Raw genomic sequence first — 12,791 nt, 5'->3', positions numbered from 1 at the left:
TCACAGTGTTTGTATCTTGCATAGATTTATTCTCTTCCTCTTCCCCAGATAAATGGATTCATTCTTCAATTTCCCACCTAGAAATCACTTCTGAAAAGAAGTCTTCTCTGATATCTCCCCTCTCCTGACAAGTCCCCTTCTAAGTGATTAATAAGCTCCTTAAAAATACCTTTCTCACAGGGTTATTCAAGTAGCTTGTTGAATAAGTTTGCATCTTCTTATTTATTTTTTCCCCATGAGTTATTTCACATAAACCACCTTTTAAAAAAAGAAGTCATCAGATAGAGCACTAATTTCCAGAATATATAAAGAACTCAAAAAACTCTACACCAAGAATACAAATAACCCAATCAACAAATGGGCTAAGGAAATGAACAGACACTTCACAGAAGATCTACAAACAATCAACAGATAAATGAAAAAATGTTCGACATCTCTAGTAATAAGAGAAATGCAAATCAAAACTACCCTAAGATTCCATCTCACCCCAATTAGAATGGTGATTATCAAGAATACAAGCAACAATACGTGTTGGCGAGGATGTGGGGAGAAAGGTACACTCATACATTGCTGGTGGGGTTTGCAAATTAGTGCAGCCACTCTGGAAAGCAGTGTGGAGATTCCTTAGAGAGCTTAGAATGGAACCACCATTTGACCCAGCTATCCCACTCCTTGGCCTATACCCAAAGGACTTAAAATCAGCATACTACAGTGATGAAGCCACATCAATGTTCATAGCTGTTCAATTCACCATAGCCAGATTGTGGAACCAACCTAGATGTCCTTCAATTGAACGAATGGATAAAGAAACTGTGGTGTGTATATATATATATATATATATATATATATATATATATGGAATATTACTCGGCCATAAAGAATAATAAAATTATGGCATTTGCAGGCAAATGGATGAAATTGGAGAATATCATACTAAGTGAGATAAGCTAATCTCAAAAAAACAAAGGACGAATGATCTCTCTGATAAGTGGATGATGATACATAATGGGGGGTGGGAGGGAGGCAAGAATGGAGGAAGGAGGAAATGTATAGAGGGAAAAGAGGGGTGGGAGGGGTGGGGGGAAGGAAAAAATAATAGAATGAATCAAACACCATTACCTTATGTAAATGTATGATTACACAAATGGTATGCCTCTACTTCATGTAGAGAGAAACAAGATGTATCCCATTTGTTTACAATAAAAATAAATTTTAAAAAAAAGTCACGATCCTCCCTCAGCCTGGTTAATTGTTTTCTTGGCCTATAGTCTCCATTCATATTTCAGCTCTAATGTGAGAGTCTTTCATATTAACCAGCACAAATGAATGCTTCTGCCTCTACTTTTCCCCTGCAACAAGCTTTCACAGATGTTTCTGTGTCTCCTTCCTGAACAATAAGCATCTAGAAAAGACAGGTAGTTCCTTACTCATTCAGGTACATTGCTCATGGCACTCAGCATCAAACTTTGGTAGAATGTCAGCAATACTGAGCCTCAGGAGGTGTATTATGAAAGTAGGTAAGAGAAAAATCAATCCCCAAGACTCACAGAACAAAAAAACTGAAGGAGAGGATATACATAGATTATTACTTTTCAATATGATCAATACTGTAATAGAGCTAAACAGAAGAGTGCTCATGAATTACTTCACCAATAGGGAGAGGATTTGGATGCTCATATACAGACAGGTTTTCTCTAGAACGTAAGCATGCTAAATACTTCTGTAGTAGAAAACCATCCTTGGTCACTCTTCAGAATAAGTTAATCTGTTCTCAGCAGTACCCTATTAGCTTAACACTCCCCTCATTGTAACTCATTCAGGATATTCATGTATTTAGAATGAATGTGATCACCATAAAGCCATTTGTCCTACATCCACATAGCATACATTCATAGCAATTAATGCTGGTTTTACGTACACATTATAAACCATCATATTTCTATTGGTGTGTACTTTCTTGATGAGCCTACTTTCCAGAATCAATTCATAAAGTAAACTGGACATCCCCAATCCACTCAAATTAGTTAGCATTTCTTTAAAAGTTCACAGACTACACACAGATCTGACAAAATTCCATTTCTATCTCTTATGAAACAATTTATATTTAGTGCTTTTATAAGGTTTTGAAAACAATAACTGGTAGTTTATAAAGTACACAAGTCTTAAAAGCCTAAATCTGTTTTCTGCAAATAAAACTATTAAAGCTTATTTGATAATGTGCTTAAACCAAACAGGAAACTCAGGGTCAAATTTCTACTTACCCAATCGATTTTATCCACATTCCAATATTTTTTAAATCCCGGAACTGTATTAGCATTCCCTTCCGCCCCACAACAATAATGCTTGCAAGAACACACTGCAAACAAAAATAAGCCGGTACAAACAAGAAAAAGATTTTAATCAGAAATTAAAAAGCACCATAGTATTTTTCTTTGTTTTTAAAAGAATACCCTATAGAGAAACAGTCACCAATTAAAAGACTAAAGTAATGTTTGTTTTGTTTAGAACTAACGTATTATTATGCTTTAGAAATATAATATTAATTCTAGGAAATCACAGGACAAACACTTCTGAAATTCCAAATCTAAGATAGAAAAGAAGGAAGGAAAAGCAGTTGAATGACAGGGTGAATAGTACATCCCCTTACAATTATACATTGTCTTTTGTTTGAAATGTGTTTGTTGCAAAAATATTACATATTTGTATTATTCGTTTCTTGACAATTGTATTGAATCTCAATTATTTGATTTTGCCAGAGGATGTTTATAACTTCATTAAAAAGGGAACTTGATTATTGGAAGATCATTCCATGGAAACGATAATGAAGAATTAGAGCAACAAAAGGGTGAAGACTGGCTCTTTTTAGCCCAGTTTCTTAACTTGAGTCACTTTGGTGCCTCAGGCTTATAAAGAGCAAGATGAACGACTGGTTCTAATGTTCTGAGCCACTTAGTATAAAGGATGTATTAAGGGTGGAAGGATGTTTTCTATATCCTTCTTCCTTGCCCCAGCACACATATTTTTTAACAAATTTCTTATAAAATTCTCCCAAAGTCTACTTTTTTACAACAGAGTATTTCTAGTTCCACCCTCCAGAAAAGAACAAAAGAACTAGTTCCAGAGTGCCATTTTCATACGTGAGCCAAAGATGATCATGGCCTTGGTACCACCCTGCCTTGTCAAATGTGGTGTCTTTCCACCCCTCCCCACCATTTAACCTTTACTTATGTGAGATGATTTTCAGACTTAGGATATTGATTTTATTCTTCCAAGAAATTTTATTCACAGTGATTCTCATTAAAAGTAAAAGGTAGAGAGTGAAAAAACACTACGGTACCATGGGCAGCCAGTACAACAAAGGTCCAATCGCATAGATGACTATGAGGATGAAAATGCAAGATATTAGACAGGCTACCTGTAAAACACAAGACAGAAAAGAAAAGAAATTCTTGAACTGTTTTTTTTTTTATTATTCCAAAGTTGGGGGGTGGAGGGGTGGGGGTGGCAAATTCTTAGTTCATCTTGATTAGAAGACACAAAATGTTGGCCCATCACTGTTTAAATTGCGTAGACTGTCATTATCTATGTTTTGCAGCCGAAGGAAGCCAAACATGACAGCTGACAAACTGGTGCAATCAAATTAAGTCAGTGATGAGAGAAAAGCAATTCCACACAAAGAAATAGGACACCATCAACATTTATCGCTCATCACAGCAGTGGCTTGTCGCTGTGGAATAGCAAAAGTGACATTCCAGAAAAAGACCTTTAGCCCACTGTTGTTTAGCTCGACTCCCCTCCTTACTTCATAGAGGGTTGTGTGGATAACTACTGAACATGCAGCTTAGGGTTTTTCTGTGCTGATGACAGATTTCCACTGAAGCACTTTCTCTCTGGAGTTCTTGGTCAGTAGGTTTCTAGTTATTAAGTGGCTGTGAGAGATTATAGGAGCAGTGAAACAGACCGAATTTTACTAATCCTGAAATGTCAACAGTATCATATTCTAACCCATCCAGCCTGCTGACAAAAGGCAATTCAGAGCACCTGAGTCCCAGAACTGAGCTCTGTTGGAGGGAGAACCTGACTTCACAAGGGTAGGTGTTCATGACTTCCTAAAAACACTTGGCCACACTGTCATGCTAACAGGATCAGAGACTCTCGCAGAGCACAGAGATGTCTAGAACATCATTATGGAGACATCAAGGGAATTTGGACTTATCAGAATGGCTTAAATTAAAAATAATTGATTTCAAGAGCTGGCAGGGACTTAGAGCCACTGGAGATCTCCGGCATTGCTGGTGGAGTGCAATATGATACAGTCACTTTGAAAGCAGTTTGGCAGTTCCTTATGACCTTATGCATATGCATAACCATAGACCCAAGGCTGCTTAAGAGAAATGAAAGCATATGCCCACATGAATGTCCATATATAAATATTTATAGAAGCCTTGCTCATAAACACCATAATATGTAAACAACTGCAATATCCACCTTTGATGAAATTGTGGCATCCATATGATGGGGTACTACTTAGTACTAAAAAGAACATGAATGAGATTCAAAACCATTAAGCTAGAGAAAGAAGTTAGACATAAAAGACGATAAGATATATGCATATATGATAATGTCACAGTGAAACCCACTAATTTGTATAATTAATATGTTCTAATGATTATAATAATAAAAAACTTAATGTTAAGTAAATAACAAAAAGGCTATAAGATTCTATATCTAGGACATTCTGCAGAAAAGAAAAATTATAGAATGCCAAGGTGGGTGGAAGCAGAGAATTACTATAAAAGGACTTGAGAAAATTCTTTGGAGTGATGAAAGTATTACATATCTTGATTGTATTTGTGGTTATACAACATATTTTTCTAAATGAAATGAGCTTTACAACTAAAAAGGATGAATTTTATTATGCCTAAGTGTACCTATAAACCTGATTTGGAGAAGAGATCTGTAATAACTTCTTGCACACACCGTGTGCACACCCAGAGTTGGTAGAACCTCAGTTCTGCCTGAACCTGATGCTATTAAAGGGTATATGTGGTGGGGCATAAGGGGGTGGGGGTGGGAGCACCTCCAATTATCAGCTAAGCAATCACTCAAACAGACCTTAGAACAGGCCTGCTCTCCATGGTGGCAGAGGCTGAGGAAGTTTGTCCCATCATATTAACAGAACTCCTCACTAACATCACAGTTGGTGTGAAGGGGAAAAATAATAATTCTTACATGGTTTGAAAATATCATTAGGCTTTAAATTATTGTCCATAAAGAGATTATATATAGTATACCAAATTGACCATTTAGGAATAATTGGTGGTTTTATGTGGTAAGAATTTCTTAAACAATAAATATGATGCCTTGTAATTCCTCTGGCCTGGAAAGATCTAGGTGTTAAACTGCAGACCACGAGATCCATTCAGAAAGCAGTTAAATGATTGAGTAAATCCTCAATGATCGACTAACTACTAAGGTTGTTTCAAGACGCAAAACAAGGACATGAATCCTTTTTGTCGGACTTTTTACTCATACGCTTACCATGTACCTGAAAGCAAAACCTTCATTCTTAGGAGTTGGAATGAACTTAAGCTGGAGTCAAATTCCTTGGAGGATATGAAGCAGAAGGGCAACAAGACTTTCCAAAGGTCATAGAGATAGGGAGTTAAAGAAGCCCATGGGCAATGTAAATGTTTATGAATTGGGTCCCTAAAAGCTGACTGCTTTTTTTTTTAACCCCCTTGGGACTAGCTTTTTTACTCCAACATATACACATTAATGACCAACAATAAAATATATATAAGTAATTATTTATACAAGATTAATTTCCTCATTTTCAAGTGATGGCCTAATTTAGCACAACCCTACATATTGGGAATTTTTCTGTCTCCTGCCAATAAGAGTTGATGATGGGACTCTGTTCAGTGGGAAGGTGGGGACACTGCCCAGCACAAAATGGGATTGAGATTAAAAGACTTTAGAATATGGGCAAAATCATTTTTTCCCCTCTCTCTCCTTAAAAAAATAACATGCCAGTTCAAAAACAGAAGGTTAGGTGACAATCTTATTTTTAATAGTTTTAAATGTTGATAATAATCCTAATTCTATCAACACACACAAGCATCAAGTGATTTCTAAAGATTTGTCTACTTTTGTGTTTTGCTTTACTATATTAATAGCTTGCTTTGTCTCCTTGAATCAAAGTAGGACATGCAGCATAGTGCTAATTTTAAACATTGGATCTGATTATAAAGTGGTGCATTTGACTCCCAGCATTAATAATAGAGAGTTTGCAAACACATAGTGGCCTGCAGCTTTATGCAGTGGTGTTCAAATTGATGCAGCAGTTCTCTCAAGTTTCTGCTTTTAACAACAAGCTAAGATTTGCAAACCCACACTGTCGAGTAAAAACCCAAATGTATTATATATTTTATACATGTATATATTTATACTACAATATACTAAACTTTTATAGAACTTACAACCTAAATAATTCTACTTAAAAACAATGAAACACAACTACATTTAAGTTCTTCTCTAAATAATATTTAACTTTCTCATTATTTTAATCTTCAAAAGCAAACAAAACCTAAGTAGTACCTTCTTAATAAGTTTCAAATAGACCCAGATTGTAATTAGTAAAGATAAGCATTCACACCCTTAGTTATCCAACCAATGTCCAGGTATTACTCTTCCACTCTCCATGTCATACTAAATGTCCAAAGATTTTTTTGTTTTAAAATTATTACTAGTCATATTTAAGAGTTAATTCTGCATAGAAGTTAGTGAAATAAAATCTCTATCTTCTTTTCATTCTTAAATAACATATATGTTACTTACAAAGAAAACTCTATAAGCATTAGCATTATCCTTAAACATACATAAATTTGGCAGGAGGAAGAGGACAGTCCAGTAGTTAAACAATACAAATAGGTGGAGAGCTCACTGCATGCACGGTTTTTCGGGAAAATAATGGAATGCGAAAGAGACAGGGAAAAAAAGGATGGCAGAAAGAAAGAAAAGGCAGGACATTGGGTAACGAAGGCTAGATTAAGAAGGCGATCAAGAAGATGCAAGCAATGAGCCAAATTTTGAAAGAATAAAGGAATATCGTTTGGCAAATTAGAACCCAGAGGCAATCCCAGCGTTGCAGAACAACACGCCAGCTGTTGTTTTCAGTTGTGGCTGCACTGCCTCTGCAGCAGATGCTGTCTGGCATCCCTCGTGGTTCCGCTATGCCTCCCAAAGTCCCTGAAGAGCACTCGTGTATCTCTTCTGTTGGAAGTGAAGAGAAGCGTGCAGGGGGAGAGCCAGGGGACGCTGAGCCCCCTCCATAGTTAGCATTCTTCAGAGGAAAGGAGGGGAGGAAGAAATGTAGCATTCATTTGTGCTATTAGTTCACGCAGTACCAAGATTTTCTTATTCTGCTAATGGCCTTTCTTAGATGCACATGCTTTGGATGTCACATCTAAAGAAGATCACTTTAAAAAGGGTTTCTACATGTGGGGAATAAAAATGTGTCCAGGCCTTTAACCACAGCACTTGGTATTAAATGATCAGCATGTTTTGTTATTCCTATTCAAACTTTTAAATTTGACTTTCTAAAGCATTAAAAGTTTTCCCCTCTACTTATTTGGATATAAGGGCCTGAATTCCCTGACCAATGGAACTCTTGAACATTTAAAATTAAGATATGCTGCAAAGGTAAAATACATGCCAGACTCCTAAGCCTTAGTACAGAAGGAAAAGAATATAAAAATATTGTTAATAATTTCTAGATTACTATTATTATTATAGGTTATTATTATAGAGTCTAGGTTAAATTATATTTTTACTTGACTGGGTAAATTAAGTTATAGTATTAATATTTTAAATTTCATCAGCTTCTTATACTTTTTAATGCGTGACTGCTAGGTAATTTAAATTACCTAAATAACTCATATGTTTCTAATGAAGAAGAGTACTTCTCTAAAATATATGACTTGCATTTAAAAACATATGCATAGCCTTTTCTGCATTCTAAGCAAGAAGCAATATGATCATATTTGCATTTTAAAAAGATGACTGAAATGTTTCTGAATAAAATCAGTTAGTAAATCAATTGACAAATATAACATGGCTATCACTAGTTATCATTAGCCTAAAAGTTGAAAGGCATTAAAGTCTTCTAGGATAGTTTACTGTTTACAAATCTAGTCCCTAAGAGAGTCACAGCCAACTAAAGGGCTATTTTGTGAGATCATGTCACAAAGAAAAATGTTTCCACAAATAGCCTATTTTGAACTAAACTTTTTAAGATTTGGCTTGTCTAGAGCTTTCTTAAAAACATGTCAGTTATCAGTCATACCCACATAAACTTAACAGTTGCAATGTTAAAGGTCTGAAATGACGGCCATGGAAAGCATTCTCAATTTGGATATACACATTAAATCATATTCTTTCCCTATGCAATTTAATGGGAATTATTAAAAAGATCAGTGACAATCTCACAAGGAGAGAATCATAAAAAATATTCTACTAATAAGCTTTGTTTCCCTTGAACTGGTGTTTCGTTATTTTTTTTTTTTTTCTTTTGAAGTTTGATGTATACCACGTGCGGGGGGGGGAAATCTCTATTAAATAAAAATTGCTTAGAAAGGTTCTGTTTTCTAATCATTCAAATATGTGGCCTCAAGAACAGAGAAGAGAAAGGGCATCTTTCTATCCCTGCCCTATTAATCAAATTTATGCCCAATTCCTATTTGAAAATAAGTACAAACTTTCCCAGAGTACTCTTCTTCTTAGACATTTGATGTTGAAAGTTACAAAGATTAATCAGAGGGTTTTCTGGTTACTAAAATAGTAATTAGAAAAGTATGGTAAATGCCTAAGGAGATCCCAGAGAGGACACACATTCAAGGTGGAAATACCCCTGGGGTTCTATTTCAACCTTTTCTGTTCATGTGACAAATGAGAATGCTAACTTGGTCAAGATCCCTCAGCCAGCTGAAGGGGCAACTAAGGTCAGAAAAGCATCTTGTTGCATCCCAACCAAACCAGGACATTTTTATATTTAATATTAAGTTTAAAAAAATGTTCTGAAAATCTCATTACTTTAAAAATAATAAAATTGGTGATAATCATTGACACTTAAAGAGCATTTATTTTATTTGGTGCTTGGGCATTGCACTAACTAAGCATATGCTAACTCATTTAATCTTTATAATATTGCAATTTTATTTCAACAGATGAGACCAAGTAAGCAAGAGAAGTTGAGTTACTTGTGCAAAGTCACCCAACGGTGTGTGGTGGAGCCAGGCTACAAGTCCAAGCTCTGGAACTCATGTCTTAACCACTCATGATGTTTATTGATCCTGAACATAAAAAAAAGAAACAATATACTCACATTCAATATTCAGTCCTTGGAGTAAAGGATGACTTTTAAGTACACTACAAAGTTAAGCATTCAAATTTAGATCACAAATATTTGAGAGTACAGTTTGCAAAAATATTAGTGCCAACATACAATAAAATTATACTTGAAATTGTTGTGTAAAATCCATCGAATGGCCAGGCACGGTGGTACACGCCTGTAATCCCAGTGGCTCCGGAGCAGGGGCAGGCAAATCAAGAGTTCAAAGGCAGCCTCAGCAACAGCGAGGCGCTAAGCAACTCAGTGAGATAGTCTCTAATTAAAAAATACAAAATAGGACTGGAGGCGTGGTCAAGTGTCTGTGAGTTCAATCCCCATTACCCAAAACAAACAAATAACAACAAAAACCCATCAAATGACTTGATATCATGCAAACCAAGCTTGCATGAGGAGTTCACTTCTTAGCTGATGAATTGTGGCAATTATTTGTCAACTGAATGAATGCATTCAGAACTGGTTGCTGCTTCCCATCTGCTCCAAAGAATGTTTTATTAGTTTTACGTCATGTTTTAATATCTGTCATGTATCTATTTCTTGTCACTTTGCTTCAAGGTCAAGAACCACATGCTTTTCAAATTTGTTGTTCTACAATCTAAAGAAAGTATTCAATGTAGAACAGACCTCCAAAAACTGAATTACCAATGAATTATTTTATAAAACCTCATTCAATTCCTATTTCAAACACCAAGAGTTTTATTAATGATTAACTGTTGTTATTGATGTCTTATATTAAAATACACATGAATTTTCTTGTATGAAACAGTGGTTAAGACAACAAGGCGTGGAGTGTTCAAATCCCTGCTCTGCCACTCACTAACTGTGAGCAGGGTAAATTACTTCAATCCTCCTTTCCTCAACATTCTCATTTAGAAACTGAGAACAATAGTTACACCTCCTTCATAGGATTGCCTAAAGGATTAAAATGAGTCCATTTACATAAAACATGACATGCAATGCCTGGCACACAACCCTTTACTGTTTCCACCAACACCATTATCAGTGACAACTGCATCACCTTCCTCATCATCATCATCCTCTTGCCAGCACCCAGCAGATGCCTGGTATATGCTAGGCTCCTGATAAATGTCAAACTGCTTTAAGTTAAAAAAAAAAAAAAAAAAAAGTAACAATCCATTATCTTAAAGTATTCACAGACTTCCGTGCCACATTTAAACGCTTGTGTATCTCTACACATAGAAATTCCAGCATCAAAGCATTTGTTTTGCTGTAATGGATTAATGGATTAGATTTTAGATTTTATTTAAAGGAAGTGAACAATATTAAAAAAAAAAAAAAAAAAAAAAAAAAGTCACCTCACCTTTTTACATGGAAGGGAAAAGAAAATCAGAGGGACCGCTAGAGGGAGCTTTGGTTTCACAGGTTGCTAACAACAAAGCTGCCATTTGTCCCGAGTTTTTCAGTTTATTTATTGAAGTGCTTAGCCTCGGGAAAGGCTGGTCGTAGAAAAAAAGGAGAGAAAGACTTTCCTGAGGTCAATTAGAAAAAACTGAAGAAGTGGAAGTACTCTCAGGACTTTACGGAGACTTTCATTACCACTCTCTAAGGATGGAAGTGGAGACCCAGCAGATCCGTGGTTGCTGTTCTTTTGTTCTTTGGTCCCTGGTGACTGGTGACCTTACCTGTGTCTTTGCCCCTGTGCTGTACAGGCCAGCAGTTCTCCCCATGGCAGCAGCGCTTGGTATGCAGAAGAAAAATGAAGGAATCACATTGCTGAGGCCATGGGCCAAAAATTCCTGCAAGATTGAAAACGGGAGAACGTGTGCGCTCTTAATCAAATGGACTTGTAGAGACCACGGGTACAATCGTCAGAGAATGAAGTCTGTTAGTATTCAATTTCTATTGTCCCCACAAGTTGGGATTTAACAATTATAATAAAAATAGCTAACATTTATTGAGTGCTTACAATGAGCCAGAAACTGTTCTAAGCACTTTACTCATTCAATCCCATAACAACCCTATAAGGAAACACTATTTATTCTCTCTGTTGCCAGCTTCTCCTCTTTTAAGTCACTACAATGGGGCTTTTATTCCTACCAGTTCACCAGTGACCTCCATAATGCTAAACCCAATGGTTAATTTTTACCTTACTTGGAATAAACTTGAGCATTTGATACAGTTACTAGCTTCTTCCTCCTTAAAGCACTTTTACTTAGCTTCTAGGACCTTATGCTTTCTGATTTCCTCCTACCTCTCTGGCCATTCCTTCTCAATTTTCATTGTGGTCCCTCCTATCTAACCAACTGCAAATACTGGATCATTTCATTTCTATTCTCTTCAGCTTTATCTTAGCTAAAAAAGAAAAGAGAAGAAAAGAAAGAACAAAAGGAAGGAAGGAAGGAAGGAAGGAAGGAAGGAAGGAAGGAAGGAAGGAAGGAAGGAAGGAAGGAAGGAAGGAAAAAAGGAAGAAAACACTACACAATGGCAATTCCCAAATTTAGACCTTCAATCACTCTTCTGAACTTCAGATTTCTATAGCCAAATGGCTTGCTATTCAGCATCACCATATAATGACTAACAAGTTTATCAACCTTACTAACTAGAGGACAGACTTCTGCCACCTCAACTAGATCCTCCCAAGTTCTTCCCCATCTTAAATTTGAAATGCTTAGTCCCAAAGCTTTGGAGTTATTCGAGACTCTCCACGCCACTTCTTTCCCCAGATGGCGTGTGGATGCCATTGAAAATCCTTACACTTTCATTTCCTTCATCATTACATCCTGGTCTGAGTCATCACATCTCACCTGGATCATTACAAAGGCCTCCTAACACTTGACCTGCATGTTTTTGTTGTCAGTAAATGCAGACAAATATTCCTGCCTTCAAGGATCTGTGGTTCTACTGAGGGAATGCTAACAGCAAACAAGACAAATATGGAAAGTCAAGCGGTGGAGACCATGGGAAATTTGGAGTTTAAGAGTTCAGATGACCAAAGGAGCCTTCCTTAAGACAGAAGCATTAGGATAAAGGAGTTGTGGCAGATATCTGGAGAAATAACATTCCTGAAAAAGGGAAGACATATGCAAATGTTCTAAACTGGAAGTTTGGCCAGAGGGTTCAAGGAAAATGTAGATGGTTATCTGTGGCTAGAACATAGTATAAAAGAGGCATGAGAGCAGAGAGAATATGAGATAGTATCAGATCACGTACCACTGTGTATGCCATGGTAAGAAGGCTTTTACCCAAGCATCATGGGAAGTCATAGGGAAATTCCAAGTAGAGGAAAGACATGTCTATGTTGTCTGCCAAAGTATCCCTCACACCTAGACCAGTACCTGGCACAGAGCTGGGTCAAGATACAACAGTAGAATGAATACATCTACTTTTCTAAACATTAGAAACCTGGGACACAGGAGTAAGA

At 36.4% G+C, this 12,791-nt stretch overlaps 1 protein-coding gene across 1 annotated transcript in view; it reads right to left on the bottom strand.

Annotated features, from left to right (window-relative positions):
- The window catches only part of SLC26A7 (solute carrier family 26 member 7), a gene marked incomplete at its 5' end in the record, with an annotated part of 123,169 nt that overhangs the window by 31,789 nt on the left and 78,589 nt on the right, over positions 1 to 12,791 (bottom strand). Inside the window, 4 exon segments of the mRNA XM_079133940.1 lie at positions 2,262 to 2,296; positions 2,299 to 2,356; positions 3,338 to 3,415; positions 11,053 to 11,166. Of these exon segments, the coding sequence (XP_078990066.1) occupies positions 2,262 to 2,296; positions 2,299 to 2,356; positions 3,338 to 3,415; positions 11,053 to 11,166 (285 nt within the window).

Source organism: Sciurus vulgaris (genome assembly GCF_902686455.1).
Source record: "Sciurus vulgaris genome assembly, chromosome: 1".
Lineage (NCBI taxonomy): Eukaryota > Metazoa > Chordata > Mammalia > Rodentia > Sciuridae > Sciurus > Sciurus vulgaris.
This window is presented reverse-complemented; position numbering and strand designations above follow the sequence as displayed.